The 22,439-nt window shown below is 39.0% G+C and overlaps 1 protein-coding gene across 12 annotated transcripts in view; it reads right to left on the bottom strand.

Moving 5' to 3' along the window:
* Slc4a7 (solute carrier family 4 member 7) overlaps positions 1-22,439 on the bottom strand; it is an 89,954-nt gene that overhangs the window by 36,571 nt on the left and 30,944 nt on the right. For 2 of the 12 annotated variants that reach the window (XM_051139954.1, XM_051139961.1), the window contains exons 4-12: positions 16,225-16,363; positions 15,222-15,382; positions 12,786-12,974; positions 10,053-10,421; positions 6,692-6,807; positions 5,326-5,385; positions 4,523-4,680; positions 2,241-2,328; positions 243-389 (exon numbers count right to left, since the gene is read on the bottom strand). In XM_051139954.1, the coding sequence (XP_050995911.1) occupies positions 243-389; positions 2,241-2,328; positions 4,523-4,680; positions 5,326-5,385; positions 6,692-6,807; positions 10,053-10,421; positions 12,786-12,974; positions 15,222-15,382; positions 16,225-16,363 (1,427 nt within the window). The remainder of the gene's footprint in view (positions 1-242; positions 390-2,240; positions 2,329-4,522; positions 4,681-5,325; positions 5,386-6,691; positions 6,808-10,052; positions 10,422-12,785; positions 12,975-15,221; positions 15,383-16,224; positions 16,364-22,439) is intronic. The other 10 variants (XM_051139962.1, XM_051139958.1, XM_051139960.1 and 7 more) reach the window with 7 other exon arrangements.

Below are 22,439 nucleotides of genomic sequence, written 5' to 3'. Positions count from 1 at the left end.
CTCTGAATCTACCCCTACGGATTTCTATTGATTTACTTTTCAGTGCTAGGGTTTAAATGAAGAACCTTGGCATGCTAAGAAAGTGAGCCCATTGAGGCACATCTGCTGCAAATTGTATTGAGTCGTAACTTTTGAGTCATAAAACTTTTGAGTCATAAAAATTGACAATTTATATTTTTCTTTAAAAATTTTGAACCTAAAAAAAGAAAACAAACCCCAGAAGCATATCTCCAGACTTTTACCTGAGAAGGGACACTCTTTGGCGGCTCTATGCGTATGGAAGGATCCCACTCTCCTGGAGGAAGGACAGTTACTTGATCTAAAAATTCATCAATTCCAGATAAGAGGTCATTTCGATCTTTTGCTTTATAAGCTACATCATGAAAAATCTGAAGAAAAGATACTGGCATAAGTATTTTACAGTGCAAAGAACAATCCACTTATATTAAAATGTCTTTTAGATGCAGAAATACTGGGTTGGAGCAATGGTGCCATGTTAACAGCAAGAACTGCTCACAGAGGACAAGCTTACAGTTCCCAGAACTCTTGGGTGGCTCACAATTGTCAATAGCTCCAGTTGTGAAGGCTATGACACAATTGGATGGATTGTACCTCCTCCCCCCCACATATACATATAATGTAAAACAATGTTAAAAAAAAATGACATAAATTCTTGTCAGGAGCAGACATCCACCCTACCTGGCAATACTTAGCTTTATCATTGGTATTAACAGATCAATCAACCACAAACAACAGAAGAAAATGATGTGTTAATGCAATGAAAAAATATTTCACAGACCAACAGTAATTCATTACAAATTAATTCAATACAATATGTCAGGTCATTCTATTTCTGTCATTAAAGTGTTATTTATCTTGGAGAAATAATTATGGACAAAAAGGTTATTTTGTTTAGCAAATATTCATTGGTTATCTATGATTTGCAAGGCACAATGCTGGGTGCTGCGGGAGCAGGAAGGGGAGAGATGCAGTCTTTCCAGGTAGGCAGAACAGAGAGTTTAGTAATTGCACAGAATGACAAACTTCCAAAAGGAACAAACATTAAAAACAAAACAAAACAAAACAAAACAAAACAAAACATTAAGCAACATGCAAAATGGAAAACTGGCCAAAGGAAAAATTAGAAGACAAGAAATGTTGCTGAGAAGACTGATAATCCTGACACTGAAGGCAGACGCAGAATTGGTGAGGCTAGCTGTAGTCTGAGCTACACAGCAAGACCTTGTAAAAACAAACAGAAACAAAACAGGGGAAATCATGCCACAGGTAGAGTGGGTAGGGTGGATGGTAAAACAATGCTTAGGAAAACTCAGTCACAGCTATAATGTACTGGGGGATAAACAGCAACACTCATCCAAGAAACAGAAAGGAAGTTGCTCTTGCCAGAGCAAAGCAGGGAGGACCAGCAGTAAGTATTAGGGTGCAAGCATGGGGACGTGCGCAAGGCCCTCGACAATACCAGGAAAGGCTCTGGCTCTGAACTCAAAGCAAACATGGACGTTCATGCCTTTATCCCAGCACTGGGGAGGCTAAGCTAGGAAGATTACCAAGAGACGGACTAGGCTGGACTACATGGCCAGTTTGAGGCATGCTTAGCTTAAATACAAACCCCAACTCAAAAATCAAGATGTTAGAGCCACATGTAAATGTTATTGTTAATATAGATAAGAATTTCCAAAGATAAAGTAATCTAATGTAATAAATAACTTGAATGCCACAGAAGAGGTCAGAGGGTAAGCCAGGGAAATAGCAGGGATTTTAGAAAAGTGTGAGAAGCCGACACAAATCAGGTTCACATATCCTTGGCTTTTGACGTCCTGTGTAGATGCGTTGCTAGAAACCCTCTTTCAAAGAAACACAAGTCCTGATCACTCAAGAAGTTACAGCTAAACATGGCATTCCAAAACCAGGAAAGAAGTAAAGGGAAACAGAGAAAGTCCCAAGGAAACCCCAAAGAACAACTTTCTGAAATTTAGACCAAACAGATTTCAAATTTTCAATGCAGTCAATGAAGTCAAATTAAAAGAATAGCAGCAAAAAGATTAAAATTTACCTATTCCTGAGAAACAGGTCTTAAAGCCCTTAACAAAGGCATGTGTGAATATGAAGTAAAATCACAGACAAAATGATAATTTTATAAACTTTACTATGACAGAAAGAAGGACTATAATTGCATATTCATTCTCTAGTTCAAAGGGATTTAACTGTATTTTAATTACCTCATCAGTCATGAGAGTGGCTATGGATCTGCCAATTTCATGGTATTGTGGGGCCTTCCCGGCTGGGCCCAGTAAAAGAAACAAAAACCTGAGAGGAGATTAAAATAGGCAGAGTTTAAAAGAATCAACACATATGCACAAATCCAAGAAACTTTAAAAAATGACTCTATTATAAACATAGTAACAACACTTAGACCTTCTTTGCAATCACCCACAGGAATCAACAAAACAATGGCAACTCTATTCAAAACAGATTTTAATGAACGTGGTGGGCAAGCCTGCTATTCCAGCACTTGGAAAGCAGAGGCACAGAGGATCTGAGTTCAAGGTCATCCCCTCAGCTGAGGCTACTAGACATCCTATTTCAAAAACCAAAACAAAAGCAAAATTCAAATCATGAAACTATAAAAGGCATTCACAATTAAGTCTACCAATTTATTCCTTTCCCAGCTTCCGTAGTGCAAAATAGTTACTAAGGAAGGTTGCCGTGGTTTTTCGTTTTGTTTTGTTTCCCATGAAAATTTCCATCTTTCATATCTTTCCAAATTGAACAATTAACTCTGATCTGAGCAAAGTTGATCAAAGCACAGTTGTAACAATCGCATTAGGGTCTCCCTAGGCCACCCAGGTTGACATCAAACTCCTTGCTAAGTCTTCTGAGTGCTGGGCTTACAGATTTGTAGCACCTCCGGGTTTCCACACTCATTTCCTTTTGACAAAAGGAAGGAAAAGTACCCCAGCTGATCTTGAGGCTTGCTGTGTAGCCAGAGGTAACCTTGAACTTTGGGTCCTCCTGCCTCCACTACCTCCTCAGCCACAAGTGATGGGATTATAGGCATGCCCCATCACACCTGGGTTATGGAGTGCTGGAAATTGAAACCCAGGCTTTCTGCTGACTACACACAAATCTACCAACTGAGCCACATCCCTTGTCCCAGAGTTCTTAAAAGTAGCATTTGTCAAATCAAACTGTCCAAAATATACACACAAAAACTTCTGCACTCTAAAACTATTCTGGATCAAAGCCTTAACACTGCAAATATGGCATTTAGTCAAGTAACCTTTCTGGGAGGAAAACAAATGCCCAACTTCAACATCAAACCTGTTATTAGTTTAGTGTTAAATAAAAGTACTTAGTTGTATAGTTGCAGGTATTGATATTTTCTTAACTGTTTCTGTAAACCCATATAAAATAAAGGGTTTCATCATTACTTCTTCATTCTTATGTAAGATATTAATATTCTTATCTAAATATTTATCTTCTTGCTTTATGAAAATTTACATATGAAGTAATCAAATGATTTTCCTTACTGCTAACACCATCATTAATGAAATATAAAATAAGTATATTTCCATCAAATTCCTATCAATCCTTCATCTTTATTTTCTTCATCTTTTTCTTAAATTCTTCATCTCTTAATTACTAAATTAGTCATGAGAGTACATTATCAACCAAACCTCTTCATGGTACTGTGGAACCTCCCTGCTGAAAAAAACCCCTAGCATGGTGGCACATGCCTCGAACTTAGCACTCAAGAGGCTGAGGCTGAGGGCCAGACAAGGACAGGAATTCAAGCTGAGCCACATCTAAAACAAACAAAAAAGCTTCAAACAAAATATAGTAGAGAAAGTTACTTTCAAAACAAGTCACATTCACAATTAAGCTTCTGGTGCTAATGACCTCCCGAGATGTCCTTTGCATGGCCCATATGCTGATTAATACAACTTGCTAATTATCTTTAAGGTCTCAATCCAGATTAACTCTACACACAATGTACATGAGTGGAAATTTTCCATCAGGCCAGAGCAAAGCATTCTGCATGCATGCCCGAAGGCTGGGCATGTCTACAATGACTAGCAGTGTAGCTCAGGACACTGTGAGAACTGAACATAAACAAGCCTGCTGCTGAGTCCCCAGCACAAAGTGAATCTCAGTGACTAGCTTTGTAAAACAAAAGTTCTTAAGATGCCAAACTTCTGATAAAGTTGCAAATGAAGAGTTGTTTTCAAACAATACTATTACAGCTGGAAAAAAAGGCTTACATCTACAGCTGCACCGGTTGGGAGTCTAGCCTGGCCTACATGGTAAGTTCCCGGTCAGTTGCAGAAGGAAACTAACTAAAGCTCGGGGAGGGACGAGAGTTTATACTCTAATACTCAGAGCATTTTGGCACAATGACTCAATACCAGTAACCAGTAATTAAACAGTGCCTCTATTACACAAAGCAAGTATTCTTTCAGTGGACCTATATGCACAGTCACAAAAAAGAATGACTTTTTACCTAGTGGGCACAGGGACCTCCGTCAACCCAGAGAGGAGAACTGCAGGAGCCAGTCTCACAAAGGCAATGATAGGTCTCTCCAAAAAGTCCACTTCTCCTACCAAAACATTGGATGCCTCAGCTCCTGTAGGAATTTTCCTCATGAAATTCATGTCAACCTATTGATAAATGAATAATTTAGAATTATAATTACTCAGAAATGAATGAAAGATTTTAAGACTACTATTCCCAATCAAAACGTGTGATCTAAATGATGTATAAATGCCAAAATTCCCACAGATATGAAAAATGGCATAGACAAATACAAAAAGAGCAAGCAAAACTCACTATCCATTGTTTTAACTACTACAATCTTTATTACGATAGAGCTCTATATTATGAAACATAAACTTGAAATTTTTTCAATGAATAGACTATTCATCAAAAACTGGTGAGGACATACAGTGTACAAACTAACAATGGCTCATGGAATTATACACAGTGCTACCACATATTCAGTGCATGATTTTCTATTATTCAATCTTATTGTTTCATATGTCTTTATAAATCCTCCTTTTAAAAAACTATCATTCCCTAATATTTTCCTTAAATGGGAAAAAAATTATTTACAATGAAAATCTATAGCCTTGATTGGGTCAGACATGGGACAATGTGCAGAGGAATCTCAGCTGCCTGTGTATAATTACAAAAACATTACACACACAACACCAGAGCAGGTGAAGCTCTCATTTGTACAAAGGTTCACACAAGTTACTAAACAACCACTAACAAGACTATCTATTAAAAGATAAAACCAGACTTACAGCGGGCCTCTTGAGTCCCACACCCAGTGTGCCACAACTACAGTGCCAGGAGGCAGACTCCTGCCCAACAAGAGACAGGGAGGGTACACAAGGATAGGCCAAGTAAAAAAGTAAAACTGTGACAGAGGAACAAAGTTCAACCACAACTGCCAAGCCTAGAGAAGATCTATACAATTCAAATTACAGTAATTTACTTATTCAGCAACAAAGAATAAATTCCAGGTTAGCTAGGAACAGTTTCTGATGATCTAAAACAGAGCACCAGTGAAAACAAGGTAAGTTAGAAACAACAACTCTAACAGCCTTTTATTGTTTGTTTTGTTTTTGAAGACAAGATTTTGCTTTTTAGTTCAGGGTAGTCTAGACCTCACTATGTTGCCCAGGCCTTGACCTTTGGATAACTAGGATTAGAGGCACATGCCAACATACCCAAGTAAACACTTTTTCTGAACACTCAAAATTCCTACTGGTAAGTTTTTTTAATAATATGAAAGTACAAAGCTCCACAAAGCTACAATACAAATCACTTCAACTTTTTTTTTTTCAGTGAAGTGTGCAAAACAAAAAGCTTTAAGAAACTGGCATTTAAAACAAAGCCTTACAAATAAGATATAAAAACGTTGGTGCACCCCTTTAATCCCAACACTCAGGAGGCAGAAGCAGGCAGATCTCTGTGAGTTGGAGGCCAGCCTGGTCTACAAAGAGAGTTCAGGACAGCCAATGCTACACAGAGAAACCTTATCTCAACAAATCAGGGGGGTGGGGGTAGTTAATATTCTATTACTAGTAAATTGACAGGCAACACATTAAATGTACACTATCTGCCTCAACTATTAGGAAATATGCTTGATGCTCAGCTGTCACTTATACTTAGGGGTTTGTTCTGGCCTTTAAAATAAGGGGTATGTGTTTTGTCTTTATTTCAATGAAGTAAAATAAATGCACAGGAGCTTTTTGTTGTTGTTATTTAATCTATGCCTTTATCTACCCATGGTTCCCAGTGGCATTCCAAAAAGTGTTAGCAGCACGAGTTAGCAATTCTAGGATGCACTACAGCCCAGGAAGAGGGCTCTGTTAGCGCTGCAATGCCACTTTCAGAAATACTCTTCAAAGACAGTAAAGTTTCATGGTACAAAGAAAAACATCATGTTGTTTACAGTGTTTTCTTCCAAAACACTGAAAGTGTAAGCATGGAGTTATCTGAATACTTGGAGACTACCCCAACTTTTTTCCTAAATACTTCACAAGCATGCCATGCAAGTATGCTGAACAGTTACTGTAAGCAACAGCAACAGCAACAAAACAACACACTACTAGTTATTTTCTCAGTAGGAAAAGTAATGAAAACTTACAATTACTGAATTACCTTGCTAAAGTCAACAGTACTGTTTTCTCTGCTTCCTCCACTTCCGTTACCTTTCATTTCACCACTTTTACTATTGTCCAAGTTTCCAGGAGCAGACTGTGGAGAAGCCAAAATCCCTGTATTTAAGAAAACACAAAACCCAAATTAGTAAGGAGAAAACCCAGCTTAAGCCTGATTTGCTCATATTTTTAAAGCGATGGTTTATTGTGAAAGCAAATGTGAGGGGTTAAAAAGTGCCAGATGTTAGCTTCATTCCAGCAACATGAATTAGAACACATGAACAGGATGAAGCTGTGTATCTTACTGCAGAAAGCATTATACTAGAACCTGCACATCAGCCTCTGGGAAAGAAATGAGTCAGTGTGGACCTACACAAGATTAGAACTGAGACCAGAGTGTTATCGCTACAAATACTTCTGGGCAACACAGTTGTGAACTGCATAGAACTCAGTAAGACCTAACTTCATCTAGGATGTTCCTATCAATACCAAAATGAATCTTCAGGTAAGTTCTAAGTATAATTCAGAAATTTTAAGAGCTATATTTAATTTTCTTTAATCATAAGTTTCCTCAAGAATTTTGAATTTTTTCAGTAGTATTTATGTCTCATTTCTCCTGTCATCTTCTTAAGAAATCTAACTAAAAGACCATAAACAAGTTTTCTAAGTACAAAGATTAAAATTACATAATCAAAGAAATTTGAGCTAAATAATCCTCATCACCTGTAGCCATGTGATTAACTAATTCACTCAACTTCTATGGTTCAGCAAGCTTATAAATTAGTATGTGAATAACATGGTTGTTTGAATTATAAATGATGCATGTTCAAGTGTTAGTATATTCACTTCAGGTGACATTCAACAGCAGCGTTTCACAGTAAGATAGCTTAAAAGCATCTCCTATACTAATCTACCTTTACCAAAGAGTTCTACAAAAAGCTCAAATCTCAAAATTTTAAAATCCAAGTTGCATCACACAGATTTCTACCATTAAATACATCTCATTTTTCTTAAAAGATAAAAGAACTTCTAGTCCAACAATATAAACTAATAAATGTTTAAATCACTGAACATTTTAAAAGGAAGAGAATACAATATAATACAATCTACTGTTGTACAGAAATTCAGTTAATTATTTATCAGTATCGTTTTTTTGTTAAAATTAGTAATCATTTCTACAATTTCAAGCCTATCAGATGTACTTGATGCATCCAAGCATGTTTATTCTCATAGAATAGAGCAATTATAACTAATGAACATTAAATTAAGGTATCAGGGTTTACTGATTCAACACTGAATGTAAGTCCTCTGTAATATTCATTTCTCTGGTCAACAAACTGAGGTGTCACTGTGAGTGAAAAATCTTCATAATAAAGTACGGCATTTAATTTAGCCATGTAGATAATTCTCTGGATAAATTAAACAATTCTGAAATAAAAGTTATTTTTTATAATAAATATTTTTTTAAAATGTTAACTTAGCATGGAAGAGTTATTAAGATTCCTCATGCTTGACCTTTGTCCCTGTGCTTTCAGAACTGTGTCTCTTCCTTGCTCAAGGAGGCTGGGAGGAATTGACCTCATCAGTGCCTTCAACACATTCCCACACAAGAAAATCAAGAAGCATAAGATTAAAACCCTGGTGGCAACTGAGACTGAGTACTAGACACCACTGACTGTTGAAATGTATTCAACAGATAATCAAAAGAAAAATGTAATGCAGTTTCTAGAACAGCTCAGCCACCAGATTTGAGAGCTAAGAACAAGGCAACTGGAGGGCTGGGAGGAAGGAGGGGGCTGTAAAGTTGGTAGGAACAGAAAAAAGAAATAAAGTAAAAATCAGTTGAAATTGTGGGCTTTGATGGTCATCTTCATCCTCTCCCCTTTTCAAAATGGCAGAGGCATGCTGAAAACATTTTACCTGCCAAATATGGTGGCATAATCCTGTCACTAGCAGTGCTTGGATGGTAGAGACAGAAGGACCAGAAGCTCAAAGCTAGCCTCAGCTGCAAGAGATCTGGTTCTTGTTCCTGCTAACAAGAATCAAAGCAGTCAGCCGGGCGTGGTGGCGCATGCCTTTAATCCCAGCACTTGGGAGGCAGAGGCAGGCGGATTGCTGTGAGTTCTAGGCCAGCCTGGTCTACAAAGTGAGTCCAGGACAGCCAAAGCTACACAGAGAAACCCTGTCTCGAAAAACCAAAAAAAAAAAAAAAGAAAGAATCAAAGCATTTGTCAGCAGGAAATGAAGCTTCCTAGCACTGCATAGCTACTCAGCTTCTAAGAGTCCCCTCTACAGAAAGAACATTGGTCTCTAGGGAGGCCTATAGGAAATGGCTAAAAGTCCTAAGAGCAAATGGCAGCTACAAAAGAAGTAATGACAGCTGATCCTATGACTTTTCTTCAGTAATAATGAGCTTTATCTTCAGAAATCTATCCATTTTCATTTCATCTATTCAGAAAAGCTGATATCCTGTCACAAAATTCATGGTATTAAAAAAAATTTTGTACCTCAATTCTCAATTAACAAAAATCTTTACTGCCTTGGAAGTTTTCTTTTTTTAATTTTACTTTCTTTGTGTGTGTGTGTGTGTGTGTGTGTGTGTGTGTGTGTGTGTGTGTGTGTGTGTGTGTGTGTGTGTTTTATAAGAGGTCTGAAGAGGCCTGCAGAACTCATCAGATCTCTAGGAACTATGAGTAATCTGACAAGCACCGTAACAAGTGTTATAATGTGCTTACAAAAATATATCCTATCCTCACCATTAGTATAAGAACCTCCAGTTCTAAAAACCATCAGGGAAAACTCAGACTAACACACACAGCTATAAATAAATAAAAGCAACTAACGTCTATTCCAAAATATAGTACTCCTCTGTAAGCAAAGAGTCCAAGCAATTATAAGAGAATTTCAATATTCCCAGAGAAAGAATGGGAAAAAGACCATGGCATCCTATCATATTAAGAAGGCTAAGATGTTCTACATTCTGGAAAAGCATAAAACATGCCACCTCACTGCCATTATATGCTCCTCCACCTTACAAGTACACAAGAAAAGGCACCCTTCTAAGAGTCACATCAAAAACTATGTTTCCTAAACCACCCAACTCTGATGACCTCTAAAATCCCAGTGGGGAAATAGTATTTAAGGGTTTGACTTATGTACAGCCTTCTTTGTAGTGTTTTTATAACTGAAGCTCATTTGAATAACTTTATTCTTTTCTGTAATACAATGGTAAGGAACAAAACATGCAGAACTCAAATCATAAGCGTTATCTACGTATGCTGCAAGCTCTGTGCTGACAGGCATTCTCAGTGCAAGTGACCCAGAGGCAAACGTGCCACACGTGGAGAACTCTGGACAGTTGCCTGGAGTGAAGTCAGAATTTTCCTCATTCTTCTGCTCTTGGCCTTTGAGTGCGTCTACATCTTCCTCAGGCGGATGAATGACTACTCTGGGAATATCATCCCTGTTGGGTGACACCAGTAGTTCTGGGGCCTGAGGTTGACTCTGTTGGGAACTTCTGGAGGCCAGGCGACTTAGGCCAGGGCTGGAAGGAGGACTGCTCTGGGGGGTGGGTACTGGGGTGGTACACCTCGAGCTTGAAGGGGTTCCAGCTCTTGAAGAAGGAAGAAGATGACCGAGAAGAAGAGATAAAGGCGATTCCCCTCTCAAGGAAAGGTTTGAGGCAGACAGACCTGTTCGTAAAGAATGGCGGGAGGCTGATAGGCCTTCCCCTGAGATAAAACAAGTAAGTGAAAAATGCTGTTCATTGCATTAAGCAATAGAGAACACAAAATTCAAACCACAAATAACAAGCATTAGCAGGTTAGTCAGTCTTGCTTGCTATAGTGTCATTATAAAGTGCTTAAACTATTATCAGTTCCCTAACTCAATGTATAGTTTAAAAATATTTTTCCAGGGATGGGATAACAATTGAGATGTACTATGAATAAATTAATAAAATATAAAAAATATTTTCCCCCCACTGGGCATGGTGGCACACGCCTTTAATCCCAGCACTTGAGAGGCAGAGGCAGATGAATCTCTGTGAGTTCAAGTCCACAAAGTGAGTCTAGGATAGCCAGGGCTGTTACACAGAGAAACCTTGCCTCAAAAAAAGAAAATATATATTTTTCCCTAAATTGTACCAGCATCTATAGATAGTTATCTCTCAAAAGATTCTACATTAGCATTACCTAATAATTAACTTTAAAGTGGTATTAAATGTTTGTACCAGAGGCTGGTCAGTGCTCTTAAATAAAGTTTAAAAATACAAGACAAAAGCTGGGCGGTGGTGGCGCACGCCTTTAATCTCAGCACTTGGGAGGCAGAGGCAGGTGGATCGCTGTAAGTTCGAGTCCAGCCTGGTCTACAAAGTGAGTCCAGTACAGCCAAGGCTACACAGAGAAACCCTGTCTCAAAAAAACAACCCCCCCCCAAAAAAAATAGTAATAGAAAAATGAAAACAAGAACTATACCATGTACAACTTGTTTCTAAATTAAAGTCCCTTAGATATACCATATCATAATTTTAATCAGATTAAACAACTCCTTAATGAACAAATTAAGTGTTATACACTGAGCTACAAACAATGACTGCTGTCAACTTCTAAAATGTTAAGGCCTTACACATATGGCTGATGACTTAGAAAACCATTTAACAGCCATTTGGGGACAGAGAAGAATAGAAAGCTACTGTGTCCCAGATCCCACTTGTCACAACTTGGAATCCTCTTAGGCTTCCTGTAGTGACAGCAGTTAGAGCAGTACAGACCCTCATAAGCCTCTGCACCTGGGATTTCTAGGTTTTGCTATGCCTGTTCTGTTTTAAGAGCCAAGTGAGAACGATACTAATGTATTCCTAGTTTAAAAAGAAGAAAAATAAGGAAAGACAAATGTGTAATGTGCATTAATTCTAAGACATTGACAGCTAACTGGCTATTTAAAGAGGAGGAGGGATGGAGAGATGGTTCAGAAGTTAGGAGACTTGTTGCTCTTTCAGAGGAACTGGGTTTGTTTTTGCCACCCACATGGTGACTCACAACCATCCTTAATTCCAGTTCCAGGGGATCCAATGTCCTCTTCTGACCTCCTCAGGCACCAGGCACACATGTTGTATATATACATATAAGCAGGAAAAACATATATACACAGAATATAAAAGTAAAATGTATAAAACAAAAAGACTCCCCAAGTCCTACATAAACTGCCACCATCCTCTGAAAGGAAGGGCAGAACTGAGTCTGAACGCCTGGGTTTGACCCATTTTCAATGGATTGAAAGACATCAACTTGTCTACCATCCATGTAAGATAGTCTTTATCATGAAAACTTTCCACAAAGTATAAAAATATCTGAAACCAGCTCCTAAAACATTTGTTTATTAGTACTTTTAGCATATTTAGGAGGGAAAATATCAGCAGAAAAAACTAATACATACATAAATTCCAAACTCAGTATTTAGAATTAAAAACATTAAAATTGCAGATAATTATTCCTCTTTAATAATTTACAACAGAAACCTCAAATCAAAACAAAAAAGCAGATGCGATTTAGAATAAGGGATAATGATTGTTTTTATAGATTACTTAAGGAAAATTTATGACATTTTAGTAAGTGAATGCTTCTTTTCTTCACCCAAGTGCTTTCTATATCACACTGCTCTTGTTTGTACAAGCACCTTGGAGGCTAAGAAAGAAAAATTCAAGTTCAAGGCCAGCACACGTTACAGTGTTTCAGGCCAGCCTGTGATAATGAGACGGTCTCAAAGAAACCAAAACAAACACTTTAGAAATAATAATTTTAGTTGCCGGGTATAATGGCAAACACCTTTCATCCCAGCACTCGGGAGGCAGAGGCAGGAGAATCGCTGTGAGTTCAAGGCCAGCCTGGTCTACAAAGTGAGTCCAGGGCAGTCAAGGCTACACAGAGAAACTCTGTCTCAAAAAAACAAAACAAACAAACAAACAAAAAGAGAAATAATATTTTTGGATAATTAAAAATGGTAACAGTGCGGAAACACCACCTTTCTTGCACCACAGTAACTGGAATCCCATTAGAGAAGTAGTAGTAAAAACTGGACGCCACAACTTATCTCACCATTCCTGTCAAGCAAGTGAGGGTCAGAATGTTTCTTGCCTATATCTGCAAAAGATCGAACGAGGGGAATCCGGCTTGTGAATCTTTTCTCGTTCTGATGATGATGTCGCTTCAGGAGAGCTTCTCTGACATTTTCCCTTATGGAGTCATCTAATTGGCCAGAGGCTACCATGTTGTCTAACACCATATCTAGTCAACGAAAAGAAAAAAGAATTAGAGTCATTTTTGCTGCATAAACACTATGGTAGCATATGCATAAAGGTAAATATAAACATTATCCATTGAACAAAAAATAATTAACAAGACTCATTTCACTAAGCAGTATATTTTAAAGAGGCTGCTTTCCTATTTGGTAAATTTAAATTAATACAAGAAAGAGAAGTAGTAAATTCCATTTAGCTAAACATTCAGTGGCTTGGGATTGTAAAGATTTCCTCCAAGTGTCTGTGTTGTGCTAGGAGCAGGGCGGTAAAGAAGTGCTAGCTCTTACTCTGCCAGAGGTACAAAGATAAAATCCCTGACATAGTAAACTCTGTCAAGAAATAAAAGGAACAGGAGAATAAAAGGACTGATAGAGTGCCTTTCTCTGCACCACTGTGGTCAGGGCACTATTTTCTATGTAAAAATATGCATAAAAATTTTAAATATGTATTTATTTATTATTGTTTAAATAATATTAAATATTAAATAAATAAGTATTTATTTTATATATGTGTGTCTGTTCTGAGTATATGTGTGGGCACCATGTGCTTGCAGGAGCCTGTAGAAATTGGAAAAACATCACATCCCCAGGAACTGGAGTTACAGTTTTGACTGCCATGTGAGTACTGGAAATCAAGCCCAGGTACTCTGCAAGAAAAACAAATGCCCTTCACAGCTGAGCCATCTGTAGATTTTTAAACAGTGGTACTATGAAGAATCTGGAGGGTTAGCTTTCTTTGTTGTTGGTTTTTCTATCTTTCTGTTAGAATGGAACGCTTATGCATGCTAGGCATATGCTCTAGCACAGAATTAAATCACCCAGTCCTGTAAGAGATCATTTTAAGTCAAATCTTCAAAACTATGATAAAACCATTCTAAAAGAAACATGGAAAAACCAATCTAGCAGGTAATACTTAATACTAGCATAATCATGGCTCACCACAAGTGAGTGAGTGATTACAGTCTCTAAGGCACTGCACTCTGTGCTCTGGCGGAGGGCAGCACCAAATGCACGCAGTGGGCCCTGACAAATGAGAAGGGCCTGGAAGTGGGAGGGGCATGTCAGGGAGGCCACGAAGCAGTGAGTGAGGAGATGTGGTCGTAGAATTGATGAAGATACACTATAGGCATAAAACGGTCAAAGAATAAGCAACAATGTTCTTTTTAAATATAAGATAAAAGTTCTATTTTGTGACAACTATAGACAAAACGAGGACTCATCTGTCCATATTCAATATTCCAACACTAACTCAGTTTTTCAGTTATTCATATAAGAATTGCAGCCCATAGTCAAATGTAACAATCAGGTAAAATGCAAGTTATTTACAGCCCACAAATTACAATTACATTTTTGGCTTTCTTAACAAACCAAAGTACTCGTCTGTTGTTTCTTTTCTGAAAGAACAATCTACAGTGACTACGTAGCATTACCCTCCTTTACAACAGACATGATTTTGGATTAAGCAACTGTAGACCAAAGTCATTAAATAATTACGACTCTCTTTTAATTTTTCCCACTCTTACTTCCCTACAGTCCTTGAAGTCTATCTCTTGTTTCTTTATTTGTTTGTTTCCACTTCTGTATACAATACCAGCTTTACTAACTCACACAATTCTGAAGAAATAGTTGGACTTCTTGTTTCTATCACCACCTCAGACCAGAGTTATGCAGGATAATATTCCCAAAGGACATCAGGATCACTCCCCTCCCAACTTAATCACCAAAACTGCCCAAATCTTTATCAAATAAAATCTATGTTTCAGCCCAGTAATTCAAGGGCGACTGTGTATTTTGGGCGAGGGAAGAAATGAGCTTATGTCAGAACTGTGCACACTCTGAAATGTGCTGTGAACTAGCTGACCTTCCCCAGGCACACTGTCCACACTTCTCTGAGCATCCTTCATACTCAGGCTCCTCCATAAAACAGTCTTTTCTCCTGTGGTACCTGCCTCTTCTGCCCAGCCACCCTGATTCTAGAGCTGTGTAATTAATGTTCTCACTACCAGAGGGCAGACAACATATGTGCTGATGGCAGTGGTCACAGTTCTAATTTAACCTGGCCGTCTCTGCACAAAGCTACACTGCTACTGCAAAGAGTAGACCCTCAATACATAGTTGTTGAATGTCTTAACAGCTTAAAATAATACCGGATCTTATTTAATTATCTTAAATGAGAAGGAGGAGGAGGAAGGAAAAGAAAGAATGAAACAAAAGAAACCAGTTTACTGTATAACCTGCTATTTCATCAAGAGTGCTTGCTCTCATATCCAGCATGACTGTTCCATTTAGGATACAACTTCTCAGTTCAAAAAGACTGTGCAAAGACAGAGTTGCCACATAGGGTTTACTCCACCGGTCACCACCATCTTCAACATCCTCTTCAAATTTCAGCCATCTAAATAAATAATAGAGAAAAACTAAAGAATAATGGACATAAACATAAACTTGATTTTTAATAAGAAAAAGTATCACTACCAGAACAAAATACTACCTTAAACACATTTCCACAAATTAGGCCAATGGTTTACACTGTCTGCAACCATGAAAACCTGACACCTGCATCACACGATAAGCTTGTAGTTTAACAATATGTAAATGGGTATTCATAGTTTGTTACTTTGTGTAACAAACAAAAATTATATTTTAAAAAGTAAGCCCACAAAAATAAAAGTGCAGCATTTCACATCTTTACAATAGATTTTAGTTTCACAATTGTTTAAAGACATTTGAAAAATCAACCATTACAAAGTCTTTTATAACATCTTTTTTTTTAAGATTTTATTTATTTATTTTATGTATGAGTGCTCTCTCTGCATGTACACCAGCACATCAGAAGAGGGCATCAGATCCCAGAGTAGACAGTTCTGAGCTACCATGTGGTTGCTGGGAATTGAACTCAGGATCTCAGGAAAAGCAGACTGTGCTCTTAACCGTTAAGCCATCTCTCCAGCCCTTTTCCATCTTTCCAGTCCCCTTTTATAACATCTTAAATGAGAGTATTCAAGGAAATAAATTGAGAGCATAGAAAAAAAGAAAATATCCAGCATTACCAAGGAATCACTAAGTAGGTAGAAGCAGAAGGATTGCTGCAAGTTTGCAGCCACCAGGGTCACAGCCTCAATTCCAGACCAGCAAGGTTATAAAACAAGAACCTAGCTCAATAAATAAGTACATAAACAAATAAACCACCAACAGTATCTTGTGGTTTCCATTCATAAAGAGAGTGAGCAGGGCTACCTGGCAGTCTCCTTCCACTCGTACTCTTCCCCATCTCTGTAGCAGAGCTCGTCCATCTCTGTGAAGAGGTCATGGGGAATGTGCTCCTCGTCATCGTCTTCAGTCCCCAGGATGAACTGCACCCTCTGTGATGGTGTGTCTTACAAAACAACAATGCATTCGTTTCAGGGTAAGGTTTAAGCTGAAACCCTCCTGTCACATAAAATAGATTTTGGTGGGGTGGGGTGGGGCGGCTCATATGTACAATCCTAGTCCTCAGAGGGCTGAGGAAAGAAGGTAACTAAGTTCTGGGCCAGCCTGGTCTGCACAGTAAGCTGCAGACCAGTCACACTGTACATCTTACCTCCAAATCCCAAAATATGCTATATATACATGTATGTGTGTATGTATTCATGTCCTATATGTATAGATGGAAGTACTAGATAAAATAGTTAACACTGCTAAGCTTATTAATGAAAAGAAAAAGAAGCCTTTAAGTTTTAGATTGTGAAACTTCAATCTACCAATATGACCAAGCCAGCTCTCCTGCTCTTCTAAGGAAAGACAACTGTCGGCTGTGGTTTAGGAGCTCAGAGTAACTTCAAGAAACGTACCTGAAGAATGGACACTAGCCCATTAAATAGTAGAAAACCTTAAAATCCGCCCTGCTGTACATCAGAAATGAGTTCATATAAAAATTGGTACCTACGTGAACAATCCTCCAGGGCCCTGCGGATACAACAGAATACTTGAAGAGGACAGTTAGATGTGAAAAGAAATGGTAGGCTTAATAAAATAACAGAATGAGAAATAAAGGTGGAAAACACAGAATTTTAAGTGATATGGACACCAAAGGAGGAATTTCAAACAGGAAACCTCCAGAAAGATGAAATATAATGAACTGGGAGAGTTGATACGAAAATATCTTGAAGAGTTTCACAGGTTTCATGTGAACGGCCAGAGGCCAAAGCAAGGTCAACTGCTCTGTATTCAGAACTTGCATAATTCTTTAATGGATTTATTAGTCAAGAACTTTTGTTAGTGCTACTGTAAATGGTAGTTTTATTAATGTTTTTGTAACTGGTATTTTAAATTTCCAATTCTGAGTATTCACTGCTACTAGTAAGAAAAGATTGGCTTTCCACGGTGATCAACTAATTCAGTCAGCCCCATAGTTCTTCAGACTGTTTAGAGTCACCACCTCACGGTCCTATATCCACAGACAGCCTTTTCTTCCCTCATTGCCACCCATGTGTGTGGCACATGTGCCCCCACACCCACACAAACTGAGAGGTGCTCCAGGACAATGCTGTATAAACGTGATGAGAGAGGATACTTCAGCCTTTTTCTGAGTCACTAAATAAGGCTCTTGAGACATGTGGCCAAGGATAACTATGAATGTGGCCCAAAACAGAAACTGTAAACTTACTTAAAACACTATATGCTTACTTTTAAATACAACTGCATAGCTCTTAAGCATGAACTTTGTAGATCAAAATGTGTGGCAAACCCAAAACAAGCACAGGCTGGGGGAAGCTCAGCCATAAGAGCACTTGCTCTGCAAGCCTGAGTGTCTTAGTTCCAATACCCAGCACCCACATAAAAAGCAGGCACAGTCATGCATGCCTGTACCGCCAGCACTAGGGAAGAGATAGGACAGGTCCTGAGAGCTGACAGAACCTGCTCAGAGCAATAAAGCAGAGAAAGACGAAGACACAGAATGACAGAGACGCACAGCTTCTGTCTCCCGGGGCTGGGAATAAAAGGTGTACATCACCATGCCCAGTAATTTATTCTTTTTAGTATGCATGTATGTATGTATCTGTATGGGGTCTGACAATGCCTGCAGAGGCCAAAAAGGGGGGAAAGATTCCTTGTACCTAGATTTACAAGCAGTTGTGAGCTGCCCGAGGTGGGTGCTAGAAACTGAATACATGTCTTCTCCAGGCGCAGTCAGCTCTTCCCTGAGCCCTCTCACCATATCTACTTTTTGCTCCTTTTCCTTCAGCTTAATGTTTTACCTTTTCCCTTAGTCGCTTGGTGAGACTACGCCATCCCTGACTCCTACTCCTTCTTTCTAACATATAAGGATCAATAGCCTAGGTCTCTAAGCACTACATCAGTTGCACCTGACAATTTGGGGTTCAGACAGTCTGGCTTCACACAGTTCTGCACTAAATGAAATCTGTGTTATTGGTCACACATGTGCTGTGCAAGGCTCCATCTCTGTTGCTGGTACTATTCTCACTCTCAACAAGACTGAAATATTTCACTGCTTTTGGATTCTTTAGCCCAGGCTCCTGAGAGTTGGCCAGGCCCCCCACCTGGTGTTACCAAATGAGAAAACAGTTCCTGGGCAATCGGCTCAGGCAAGCACAGGACTTACCCCTACTTGCCTCTTCTCACAATTCGGAGCCTGGCTACCTGCTATCCAGAGACCTAACTATAGTTTTACAAGTTCTGTCTACCTGGAGAACAGTTTCAAAGTGGAGATCTTAGTGAGCTAAAAATAATGCACAGCATAACTGCGACTTGCTCCGGGAGTGAGTATACCCCACATCTTCACACAAAGACGCCGCCCTGACTGATGTAGCTTTGGAAGCACTGCACAACATGCATCACGTTACCAGACTATGTACAACTGTTAGCAGCACTGAGGTCAGAAACGTGAGCTGGGAATTCAACTCAGGGCTTCACGCTTGAGCAGCTAGAATTTTATCCACTGGGCCATCTCCATAGTCCATAAGTGTGTCCAACTGTTAATCTCTTTTTAGAAGAGAGAAAGGAAAGCTGGATGTGGTGATGCCTACTGATAATCCCACCATTCAGGCAGTGGAAGCAGGACAATCAGAAGTTCAAGACCAATCTCTGCTATAGCACAAAGTTTGAGCGTAGTTTGTGCTACAGAAAATTCCATCAACAAACACCAACAATAAAAAACATGGATACACTTTCTAACTAAGGCCAGTAAGGATGGTTCCTGCAGAGAAGTATGGGGAGAAAACGAAGGGTCATTCTGCCAACGTGGTGGTGACCCAAGAATACACAAGTGCTTCGGTGGAGTGGCCTTCAAGAAGGCTGTCCTTCAGGCACTCAAATCCAGAAATTTGCCATGAAGGACACGACGTACACAGATGTGTGCGTTGATGACAGACGCAACACAGCTGCCTGGGCCAAAGGAATAAAAACTGTTTCATATGGTATCTGTGTACATTTGTTCCAAAAACACATTACAGATGAGGACTCAGCAAAAGCTCTATACTGTGGTAACCTATGTCCCTGCAACCACATTCAAAAACCTACAAACAATCAATGTACATAAGAAACAACTGCTAACAGAGAGACTATAAATCAATCTCTCTCTCTCTCTCTCTCTCTCTCTCTCTCTCTCTCTCTCTCTCCACACACACACACACACACACACACACACACACACACACACACATGGATTTTGGCCTAGGGGAATCCTCATATATTGCTAATGAAAATATAAACTAGTACGGCAACTTTGAAAGTAACTCTAGAGATTTCTCCAAAAATAAAATAAAACTGAAACTAAGCCAAGTGTCACGGTACAAACTTTAATCCTAGCACTCAGGAGGCAGAGGCAGGCGGGATAGCTTTGTGTTTGAGGCCATCCTGGTCTACAAAGTGAGTCCAGGATAGCCAAGGTTACACAGAGAAACCCTGACTTGAAAAAACAAAAATAAATTAAAAAAAAAATGAAACTACCATATAATCTAGCAATACCTGCAGGTTACCTACACCTCGCTAGAGCGATGCTTGCCCATCTATGTTCATTGAGGGTCTAGTCACAATGGAAATGATCCTATCTATCCATCAACAGATGACTGGGTAATGGGTAAGGAAATATGATAAACTTAACAAAATATTACTCAGCTATAAAGAAAAAGTAGAGAAATTTCCAAGTCAAGTGATGGAGCTGGAAAATATTACATTGAGCAAGGTCATACAGATCCAGAAAAACAAATAACACATGTTCTCTCTTATCTGTGGAGCTTCAAAATTTTGAGGTGTGGATGGGTGTGGATATGTTTACCTTAGAGTAGATGTAGAAGCCAGCAAACTAGAGACAGGCTACTGTGGTACAGAGGCGGAAAGGAAAATTAAGAGAGAGGGGATAGTAATATGTAGACAAAATAGAAGTTGAGAGGAATTTTGGAGGTGAGACTCCAAGAAGGGAGTCAGGCTGGGTATGAGGAAAACAGGCGAGGAAGGATTAATAAATGAAGAGAGTATGCCAGGTGTGGTGCCTCACGCCTGTAACCCCACAACTCAGGGAGGCAGAGGCAGGCTGTGAGGCCAGCATGGTCTACAAAGCGAGTCCAGGACAGCCAAGGCTACACAGAGAAACTCTGTCTCAAAAAAATGAACTTAAAAAATTGAATAGGAGCTAGAGAGATGGCTCAGAAGTTAAGGGCACTGACTGCTCCTGCAGAGGTTCTGAGTTCAATTCCCAGCAACCACGTGGTGACTCACAACCATCTATAATGTGATCGGATGCCTGCAGGTGTACATGCAGGCAGAGCACTGTATACAAAATAATAAATAAATCTTTTTAAAAAGATTGAACAAAGTATAAAAAGCTATCTGGAAACCTATGGTCTTTCAACCTAAATAAAAAATACAGTAAGAGGGTATAAGAGAACACACATGATATGAAAGAACAGGGGATGAACAGGATGAAGGCAGTGGGATGGGAGAAAAAGTGGTTATGGGGAGTGAGCTAACCAAAAAAGTCTTTTGAAAACACCTTGTTTGTAAGCTAATTAAAACAAATACGTGGGTTTTTTGTTTGTTTGTCTGTTTGTTTATTTGGGGTATTTTTTGGCTTTAAAAAATATTTTTATTATGTTTCTTTTTTAACATATACATTTATATTACACATGAGTAAAATAAACTACATACAACAGGAAGAACAATGAAACAATCTGGAATTATATAAATGTTACATTCATAGTGATTTGGCCATTTGTATTTGTCAAGCTTGAAGTAAACATTTTTCCTATCTTGTTGGATTTAAATTTCTGAATGCAGATTAACATTTACCATATCTCATCTCAATTAATTTAAAACATCTCTCTTGATCTAAAAACATCTTTTTTTTTTTTCAAATACATGTTTTTAAGGGAGTTTGAATAGAGGTTCCCTGTATCATGAGTGGGCAATGCTAAGACATGGGCAATAAAATGAAAATCTCAGCACCAGCATAGGTTATCTCCATCCAAGTTATTGGTCAGGAAGCCCCAGAGGTAGCCAAGACAACACAGGCTATTGTAACTGCTCTTGGCTGCCTGCCATGAACAGAACATAAGATCTTACTGCTGAAGACACCATAATCTTTGGTTACAGAGCATAGAGAAATCAATCTTGAACCCACCAGTAAACGCTAGCTTATCGCACTGGACTTTGAATGCCCTAATACTGATCTTCCAGGAAAGATATGCTCACTAGTGCAATGGTGGCATGATAATACGGGGTTATGTAGGGGTTGAGTGAATGAATGTGTGTTATTGACATCAGCATGGCCATGTCAAGGACCCCAATGTCTCAGCCCCATGAGAGTGGCAAAGCCTTCCCAGGGTAAGGCTCAGACAATGGCAAAGCCTTCCTCGCGTCTGAGTGCAAAATGTTGATAGTGTAGGCAGAGACTATCTGCTTTCTGCCCTGTCCAGATGTTCACGATCGAAACCTGCTCCCCTACAGAGACTGTTCCTACCCAGCTCGGCTAAATGTGCCTTACTCAGCTTTATGCAATAACCCTGCTGCTCTGTTGTAGTGATAAGTCTGCCAACCTGTCTACCTATATATAATAAATACCCTGGGCTTCTGAGGTGCTGCAGCTAATCCATGAGAGAGCCAAGTCCACCTGATCTCAGCTTTTCTGTGTCCATGCATTTGTCTTTTCTTCATTCCCTCATCAGCCCAGCCAGGGTCACAACTCGTCTTTTCTAAATGCAGAATTCATTTGCCCTGTCTACTTTTGTTTACATTTGCTTCTTTTCTGAGTGAATGTGTGCAGATGGTAGATATGCATGGCACAAACATGAAGTTGTCAAGAGGTGCCCCGAGATGCCTTACCTCAAAAGACAAAACAAAAATGTTCTACGTTTATTGTCATCCTCCCAGTGTGCCCAAATCACTGCAGATTTGTAGTTAAGAAAGGAATGAAGTAAAAAATAAGACACTTCTTAGAAAAAAGTTTAAGCCATCAG

This window comes from Acomys russatus, chromosome 3 (assembly GCF_903995435.1).
Source record: "Acomys russatus chromosome 3, mAcoRus1.1, whole genome shotgun sequence".
NCBI lineage: Eukaryota > Metazoa > Chordata > Mammalia > Rodentia > Muridae > Acomys > Acomys russatus.
The sequence above is the reverse complement of the archived record's forward strand: the minus strand, read 5'-3'. Positions and strand labels throughout refer to the sequence as shown.